We start from the raw sequence: 9,590 nt of genomic DNA on the forward strand, positions 1-9,590 counted from the left end.
TATTTTGTTGGTTGGTAAAGAGTAGTTGGGTAAGGAGGAGGAGAATGTTGTGGACAAAGTTAGGGTTTTTAGGGGTTTTCATGTTGAACACATGGCAGAGTGTACTCGTTCAAATGAGCCTAGCACAAAGCGCCTCATTCGAAGTCTAGATCGTAGGTCATTCGAATGAGATTGCCTAGAAATGAAAAATAAGGAATTGGTCCAAGAAAGAAGGAGGTTTCAAGGGTTGGTATTGAGACAAGTTCCCCAAAGGTATTCATAAAGGCTTAAGAGTAAAGTTAAAAATAGGACTTTAATGATTTGGAACCACGATTAACAGATCAGTTTTAAGAAGCTTTTAATGAAGACGATTTTCATAGGGTAATAAACCAAGTCGTTTAACGAAATCTAGCATAGTTTTAAAATAATTGAGAAATGCTACATATGAGTTAGGAAACGATTAGCTAGAGAATACAATTTAGTATTTTGTGACTAAACGCCGTCTAATGACTTGATATAAATCAAGGCGATGAACGAACGCTACGGAAGCACAATAACGAGGGAATTAAACTACCAAAGGTAAGTAAGCCCCTATCAAAAGCAGTAAATTCATTTACACTAACTATGTTTTAGTATGTATATAGACTATAGTAGAAAAGCATGCAAGAGTATATGAGCCCGGGATTTATAGGATTTATGTATCATTTAAATTTCTCCAATATAGTTTTACGATTAGTAGAGAAGATTAGTTTTTAGAGCAGGTTTAAGAAAGATTTTAGTAATGTAAAAGAGAAATAAAAACATGTGTTAAACTAGTTTGAAAGTTTTCAATATTAACTTTTGAAGAGAACATATAATAAGAACACATGTTATCAATAAATACGTGTAATCATACGACACAATCGGTTAGAAATTGATACTGAGTGTAAAAAATATGAATAATTAAGGATAAATTTATTTAGGTATATAAGAATATTAGAGTATATATCTACCTATGATGACAGTCTGGTGTTCGGTAATGGTATAATGGAGATCAACTGCAGCGATGGTCTGGTGTTCCGTCACAATATAGTCCTTATAGTTATAGAGGGTTGACCCATGATGACAGTTTGGTTCTCGGTCATGGTGAAAATTGATTCCCCATGATGAGGATCTAGTGCTCGGTCATGAGAGAATCACTCATAGCCACGGTAAGAGTAATTTAATTAATGTCTCGTTTACTTCTTAAAAAGAAAGAGAGTTAATCTCTCGTCAAACCCATGATGACCATGGGTTGTGTAGATTAGCACAATCGCCATGTCTTTGGAGAAAGCTGACACCAAAGGTGGCGTGCAGCAGATTTACCGACTAAACCCCAACTTAACCTTGACTAATATCTCCTTAGATATTTTCAGCTATTAATGCTCCATATAGAGTCTCAATCACCCATTTTTTACGACCAAACGAGAATAGCCACCATGTCTTGCCATTTTGAGCAAACATTTCATTGCTCTCACCAATCTAACATACTGTGTGCATATCCTCTTTTTTTACTGTTGTAAGGGTGGTTTACTCCCCTATATTAGGATGAGTAATCTTTTGCCACCCCAAAACGTAACCCTAGCTAATTTTAGGGGTTTTTTTCAATAAAATAAATAAAAGTAATAAAAGTTGTCATGTGGACAAAAGTGATCAGAAGTTGTGTTGAAATGGCAATATATCATATCTCATATTAGGAGAGCCTACCTAAGCCCTTGAAAAGACAATGTTTTGAAAAAACCACTAGTATATAATAGAAGTTTGAAATTTTTAGCCACAATCCAACCACATACAGAGAGAGCAAATAACCTACTCAAGCTACGACTTGAAGCTAGCTGGGTCACTATTGACTTGAGGTGACAACATGTGCTGAAAAACCATCCGGTTACATCCCTCCCTTACTCCCTCCCACCTCTTTTCATTTTATATGTGAACATCATAGTTATTCCTTTACTGTTGATGTTGTAATCCTTTTCCTTAAGGAACCCGAGCCCAAGGAATTGTCCATCTATCACTTGGACAAATACCAAAAAAGAACCCATACACCTGGTAATTTGGGGAGGTTGATTATCACATTTTGAAGTTTGTGGGGTGATTGTAAATTAGGGGTGTCAAAGGCAAGTGTAAACTTCATACATCTACTTATCGGTTAAGCAGCTCCCATATATATCATCCTACCATTCACATAAATCTAGTATGCAGTATCGCCTAAAGTCGTCCTCTCACGAGTGATAGGATGCCTTCACACTATTGCCTGCTGACTCCAGGAGAGTCAAGTACTCAGTTATGGATTCACCTTCCTTTTCAACTTCGATGTCATAGTCTGTTAAAGCATCCCCTTTTGCTAGTTCCCCAGCAAGTTCATCTTCCATCTCTGCATCCCGATCTTCTATTTCACCAGAAGTTGACGCTCCTTCAACGCCGTTAATGCTGCTAGAAGCATCAGAAAGTATTGGAATGGAAGAATTAGCACTGTTATCACCAGAAATCCCTTGGTTTGGCTCAGATACTGAATTGTTGTTAGCAGCAAACCCAGGTTGTGAGAGAAGCAGATTCATTGCTTGCTCCACAGTGCCACCAGCCTGAAGAGCAGAAACCGCTGCACACAAGAAACTACATCAGAGTCCTGCTAGTTGCTATAAAGTGGTAGTGGTTTGAGATGCAGAAAATCAATCGAAGCTTTTCCGATACTAGTTATGTTTCTCTCAAATGCCCTAGATGCTAGTTATGTCTCTCTCATATGCCTACAACCCTGATTCTTGGCAATATGTTGAAGGAAACAATGGATTCGGTGGGAATTGGCAGAGTTTTCTACTCATTTTTCAATTCCTCAAGAATATTCACTCTTGGGGATTACGACAAAGGTAGAATTTATGATATTATATTGAATGGAGTAAGAAGAATCAGTGAAAGGGAATTCAATGAGAAGGTTCTGTGACTTTAGTTCCCAAAGTAACAGGTCTTCTTGAAACAAGGGTGAACTAAATGACAAAGATAGACATAAAAAGACTAACCGTAAGTGATACTGCAATATTTTTTTATTCAGTTAGTTACCTCTTGATCTGTCGAAACCCATGCGTACAAGCTGTTCAATTGCAGCTTCTGATGCTTGTCGCTGTCTTTTCCTTTTCCTTGATTCAATATCAACCTGCAGGCAAAGAAAGTTGGTACTGGTAGATGTGTGAAATAAATTATAACCAAAACTATTTCATCGGAAATGCGAGGTGACCTGTATGGCAGAATTAGATTCTGGATTTGTCAAATCATCCAATGCCTTTTGAAAGTCATTCTCATTTCTTCGAAGGGCTTCAGCAGCAAGCTCCTTCTCAAACCTGCCCATTTAAGCAATTCTTAGCTTAATTAGTAACTACAAGGGGGTTCATGCAAGTGCATATATGGTCTTGGACAGTAGGCATCACACTAAATCTTCTGTTTAATATTAAAGTTACCTCAAAATCAAAGACAGCAACAAGCTATTTAAATGTTACACTTTTTAAAGATAAAAAATCAGAGACATAAAGAATGTCATAGAACTAGATACAAATTTCCTAAACAGTAAACCACAAACCCCAAAAATCATATTGGTTGGCATGCTTACCCCACGGAGACCAATTCATTCAATATCTTAAGATCCACAGCTTTCTTTGATGGTGTCATCCCATACTTCTTTTGCTCCCTGCAAAACTTTTGGGCCAGTCAACACAACTGACAGGAAAGATACAAAATAGACCATAATTAAATTTGATCAAGTCACACCCACATGATTTCAGTTCTTCGCCTAATATCCTCCTCCTTTTTCTGCGCTCTCTTTGCCTTCTCCTCAACAAGAAAATCAATTGCACTCCCAACATCTTGATTGCTCATTCGCAAAGCCCTCTTAGCATCACGTTCTTTAAAGCCCATGCTCATTACAAGTGATAAGGCTTCATCTGGCACCTGTAGCTGAAATCAACAATAGGATATAGGAATTGAGATGGAAGAAACGTGTGGAGAAGGTACATTACTTGGATAGAAAGTAAAAATGGTGAAGAGATTAGTTTTGAGGGGGAGGGGGCAGGGAAGTAAAGGAGATGAACAGCTTAGGCAATAACCAAAAAGTAATTTAATAATGATGCAGATAAAGCTAAGGCAATATCTATAGCTAGTTATAAAAAACTTATATTAACACTCCTTTTAAATGAATATAAAAGTTGGCCAACATTTTCTATACAAATTATAAGTAATATGCATATGGTAAGTTGGACGTGCAGAGAACATTTCAAAATGATTTATTACAGATCCATTGGTGAAATCTAGGAGACCATAAAACCCAGGGGGGGCAGAGCAAACTGTTCTGTACTCAACCTGTTTGGTATGACCACTTTTTCTTCAGCATTTCTCTGTCTCTTGTTTTGAATGTCAGTATTCCTCAGAACATGTTAGGTATTCAACTAACCTGGAAGTATTTTGCTTGCGCTGTGGTCAATGCATTCCTCGATTTATCAAACTGACCACTGTGATATGCAACCACCCCTTCCAGCAGCTCCAGTCTTAAATGTCTATAAACAGGAATTCAAAATAAATTAGCTTCACACAGCATATCTAAGAATATCCCCTGACCGGCCAAGAATATACAGAATAAAAACATCCATATGAATACTCACATTGCAAGCTCTGGATGGCGACCTGCTTGGAGGAGTCTGACACGGGAGGAGTCCTTGCCATGAGCACGTTCAATTCCTTCTCTAGCCTTTTCCAAGCGTGCTCCTGCCACCGAGAGCCATCTAATGTCTCGAAGCATGAAATAGCACCACACCATGTCTATTTGCAGTATTGGGACATTGTCAATCAGCTGAAAGGAAACAAGAGATCAACCAAAAGCAGAAGATAAAATATAACCAGAAAGAAACTGAAATGTTATTAACAGAGTTAAATGTCAACAAGATGAAATCACTGAAGTTAGTAAGTTACATTTAAAGAATCCACCAAAATTTCTCCATGTCAACGTTTACTTAGGTAGCTTTAATTTTTCAAATTTCATAAGCACAGAGTAACTTAAGATCATGTTTAGTGAAATTCTAGAAGCAACTGTATGTCTAGTGGTCACCAGCAATTTTCATCCCGAAATCCTCGTTCCACAAGCAAATCAGCCAAATGGTATCCATTACAAGACAGTAACTCAGATAGAATTTCAGCTGTTTCAATCAAATGACAAAAGACACCTACTGTGCAATGAAATGGCTCTCAAAGTGGTTAGTCATCAGTCATCTAATCCTATCAATGGACCATATATGTGTAGCAGAAAGAACAGCTGACTCACCTCAATGACCTTAGGATTGCAAAGAGAGAAAGCCTCCTACAAGAAAGAGATTGAACCAACTGGAATTATTCACAGGGAAAATATTTAACTGGGCATTACCACAACCAAATTCCCATGCTAACAAAACAAAAAGTGGCTAATATAAGATTAAAAATTAGTCATCTACGCAAGATTAAGACATAAAAAATAGGATGGTATACGAGATACTATGTGATTACTGAAAACAATATAATTAACAGATTAGAGTAAAAAAAATCCTTAGTTCAACTTTAAAGCTGTAAACATATAAACTGGAGTACTTAAAAATTGCATTTGATTGTTTCCTTCTGACATGGATCTCAAGAAATGCATTAACTTGATCATTATTATTATAATTTTTTATTTTCTTTTTTCTTTTTTCTTTTTTTTTTGAGGGGGGGGGGGGGGGGGGGGGAAGTGAATGGGGTGGGGAAGAGGTTAACTGTAATGAAATTTTGAAATCGAAATTCAAAATCATGGAAAGTGTATCAGATTGATTTACAAAAATTCAACTGCCACTGACCTCTCCCATGGTAAGCACTTCCAATGCCTCTTTGTAATTCTCCCTCCTAATTAGTTGTTTTGCATTTGCATGAAGCATCAGACCCATCATCACTGCCCTGCAACATAAAAGTTGAAATCTTCTTCATTGAGAATGGGATCATAGACCATTAAATCTCTCAATAAAGGAATTCCTTGCTCGCATCTAACTGCACTTTCAAAAAATACGAGCAAAATTCAATTATTTATCATACTGCTGATCAGTTTTGGATCCCAGTTGTACTATCTTTCCACTTTGATCTTCAACTTCTATATTAAAGTCTTCAACTGGTAATGAACCATCAGCATGCCTTTTGGACATCACTGTGGCAGCTGCCCTGTTGTGATAGAGATTCCAAAAAGTTAGAAAGAAACAAAGTCACAAGCAAAGCTTTACAATGAAAAACAAAAGGCTTCCTTTCCCTTGGTCATCAACATTATCAACTATTAAAAATCAAAACTATATGAGCCCACCAATATAACATCTAAAAGATAAGATGTAATTATCATGTGGCAGATCATGCAGGTCTAGTAAATGAAAAGCTGTCTCATTGAGAGGTGAAAGCAACTAAGTAAGATGACTGGACAGACAACAATGTCCAAGATTGTTGATACTTTATTTTCTTGCCTTAAAAAGACATTTCATCTTAAGTCCATCATTGCTCGCTTAGCATTTCATCATCCTCTATACTTTATATTGAAATTCACTTCCTAATCCCTAGCATCTAGCAAGGGGAAACAAATTTTCATCAATGGAGAGAAAATGTGATGATTAGGAGGTTTAAAATGGTTTCAAGGAAGAAAAACAGCAAGATACGGAAAGTTCCAATATGTCTCAGTCTTAGTTTTGGTCCTTCATGCAAAGAAAATTGCATGTGGCAAATGATAAAAAAAATCTGGGGTCCTGTATGGAAAGCCAGAGAGAAATTTATAAGCTGATTAATTGAGCGCTAGAATGGTTACGTAATAAGCTTTTCTGATGTTTTCCATAGCTGTTATATTGGTGGGTGTGTGATAACATCTCAAGAAAGAATTTCCAATTACTGCTTTTGCAATCACTGGATTCGTGTTAAACAAACTATTGCACTAGGCTTAATCCAAGTCGGAATTATGCTCCAACTCGGAGGCCTATTAAGATATGGAACAGCCCACCTATCGACTAAGGGTACCACTTTGCAAACCATATAAAATAGGAGCATGCGGTCTTAAATGTAGGACAACATGAACTTAAACCATATAATTGGTATGCTCGGTCGCTGAGCAAAGGTTGGGGTGAAAAGGATTTCCACTCAACTGTGCATAATAAAACATTTAGGCCTTATAGTGGTAGATTCTTAAAAATTGAACCAAAACAAAATTAAACAGAATATTAAAAAGAAGAAAAAATGAATTTCTTTTTGACAGATTCCACAGAACCAAAAAGGAACATGATGAAAAATGCATACCAAAAAAAAGAGAAAAAAAAAAAAAAAAAAAAAAAAAAAAAAAAAACTTCCAAGTTCACTGAAATTTTAATGGGTTTACTGAGAACAACCATATTAAATTTATGCATTACAACTCAATTTTCTCAATCAATTCAAGAATTTCAAATCCCAAATCAGTGTTATCCAAAAACCATTCATCAATCAAAGCTAACAATCTATAACAAAAGAAAACAAATCATACAGAGAAACTTTTCAACCTGTATAAACCCCACAGACTAGATAAAACCCTAAAATTAGAACTTGATTTGCCGAGTAAATTTTAAATATGAGACACATTGCTCATCAAAATCCCATAACAACAAAAAGAATTGCAGAGAGAGAGAGAGAGAGAGTGCGTGAGTTAAGCACCTATATAAACACAACTGATTAACAGTTTCTCTTTCTTATAAAATGCAACAAATAGAACACATTTCTATAAAAATAAAAAAAAGGAGCAAAAAAATCATTTTTTTCATCAAAATTAAAAAGCACATGATCAAAAAACGCAATCTAAACGAAGTCCAAGAAAGCAAAAAGACTCAAAAATACACGTTGCTTATGAAGAAAACCCAACCTTTCATCAAAATTAACAAAACCAACTATGAAAAAGCCAACCCAATTTTTCTTTTTGGCAAGTAAAAATTCAATTAAAAAAAAAAAAAACAGAGGCCAAGCATGCACAGGGACTTGGTAGTCTCACTTGACTCGGGCGAGTCTCCTAGAGCGTTCCTCCTCGGCCATCAACTCCCCCTCCAAGGACTTGCCCTCCTCAGCGCAGCCCCGACTGGCAAGAATCCTAGCGTTGTTCTTAACGCCCAAGTGGGTCAGCTTCTCAGTCCCATCGCCGTCTTTCAAGAGCTTGCCTGCGCAAATCAAATTGATCGACTCGGGCGCGCAGTTGGATCGCTTTGCTACCTCTTCTCTCAAGATGGGTACGGTCCACTCCTCCAATTCCACCTCTAGCACGCCTACCCATGTGCCTGCTATCTTCAGCTTCGCCATTAAGAAAGAGATACAGAGGGTTTAGACTTTTTAGAAAGGGAACCAGAGTGATGGATTGGGGTTTCGATGGGCTTTATATAGGTTGAGAGAAAAAGCTTCGAGGAGATTAGCTTGGGGAATAATGTATTGAGCTGGGTTGGAAGCTACGATGACTTTGCTTTACAGGTGGTCTGTGTCATAGCGCACCAGTTAGCGCCAAGAAAAATGAGAATACGCTTCGTTTGCTCCTAAAAATATGACTAAAATATTCACTTCTCCACATTTAGTTTCACTTTCTTTTTAGATTAGTTTTAAAATTATCATTAAATTTTTATTGAATTTTAATTTAATAATAATTTTAAAAGTCACCTAAAAAAAGTGTAAAAATCAATGTGAAAAAATGAGGTTGAGTGTCGTATTACTCAACCAAAAAAAAAAAAACAATATATATATATATATAAAGAGAGAGAGAGAGAGAGACCCGCATACACAAATGATAATATTATAATTGTTGGTACTATTTTTTGTTTGGTGACGCGTCGCTTTTCGATACGCTTTCTTCGATACCTACAAAACAATTAGAAGGTGTACCGACAGAGTCTTACTCTGACGCCTAAGTCAGATTTAATAAACAAATATCTGGGAGTGCAATGATCTACCCCAGCGGCACAATATTGTCCGCTTTTAGCTTACTCAAACCAGACTTCATAGGAGATCACCCATTCTAGTACTACTCTCGTTGAAGCATGCTTAACTGTAGAATTCTGATAAGTTTATGACCATTACGACTTTAAAACGCGTTGTGTCAAGAAGGATGCGAATATACATATAAGCATATACACATTTCTGTACCCAGGTGATGTGGGACGTCATAATCACCCCCTCTTGGGACCCATTGTCCCTCTGGCGACTCTCATGGGATTCTTCCATTCATGGCGTCCCAATGAGTGCCCGCTAGCGACGACCCTCATAAGCTTATGCACGCTCCCCCCCATCTCAGGCTAGGCAATAGCTTTGATACCATTTGTGACTTCCTAGGAAGTCACCCATCCTAGTATTACTCTCACAAAAGCACGTTTAACAATGAAGTTCTGATAGGTTCATGAGCATCGCTGCTTTAAAATGAGTTGTGTCAAGAAGGGTGTGAATATACATATAAGCATATACCCATTCCCAAATCCAAGCGATGTAGGGCGTCACAAGGAATATGAGAGCACATGAAAATCAGAGAGATCAGACCGTTTTGATACCTGGGTACCAGTCTATTTATAGGCATGTAGTTCTGATACAGT

The 9,590-nt window shown here is 37.1% G+C and overlaps 1 protein-coding gene across 1 annotated transcript; it reads right to left on the minus strand.

The window, feature by feature from the left end:
* Window positions 1-2,064: 2,064 nt before the first annotated feature.
* LOC133857520 (uncharacterized) lies at window positions 2,065-8,507 on the minus strand. Its single transcript, XM_062292786.1, has 11 exons — window positions 8,018-8,507; window positions 6,070-6,192; window positions 5,838-5,934; window positions 5,297-5,332; window positions 4,641-4,828; window positions 4,433-4,535; window positions 3,758-3,939; window positions 3,596-3,673; window positions 3,227-3,329; window positions 3,052-3,145; window positions 2,065-2,596 (listed from the first exon to the last, which is right to left on the minus strand). Exons 1-11 carry the CDS (start codon window positions 8,317-8,319, stop codon window positions 2,220-2,222), a joined length of 1,683 nt encoding a protein of 560 aa, XP_062148770.1. The 5' UTR covers window positions 8,320-8,507; the 3' UTR covers window positions 2,065-2,219.
* Window positions 8,508-9,590: the final 1,083 nt, after the last annotated feature.

This window comes from Alnus glutinosa, chromosome 14 (assembly GCF_958979055.1).
Source record: "Alnus glutinosa chromosome 14, dhAlnGlut1.1, whole genome shotgun sequence".
Classification (NCBI taxonomy): domain Eukaryota; kingdom Viridiplantae; phylum Streptophyta; class Magnoliopsida; order Fagales; family Betulaceae; genus Alnus; species Alnus glutinosa.

Bases quoted from the DNA above. Each gene is read 5' to 3' on its own strand.
- LOC133857520 (XM_062292786.1), bottom strand. From the start codon at position 8,319: ATGGCGAAGCTGAAGATAGCAGGCACATGGGTAGGCGTGCTAGAGGTG. The intron at 4,829-5,296 runs GTGAGTCAGCTG...GTTTCCTTTCAG, and splicing joins GCAATCCTAAGGTCATTGAG to CTGATTGACAATGTCCCAAT. The intron at 2,597-3,051 runs GTAACTAACTGA...TCTTGTGTGCAG, and splicing joins GGGTTTCGACAGATCAAGAG to CGGTTTCTGCTCTTCAGGCT.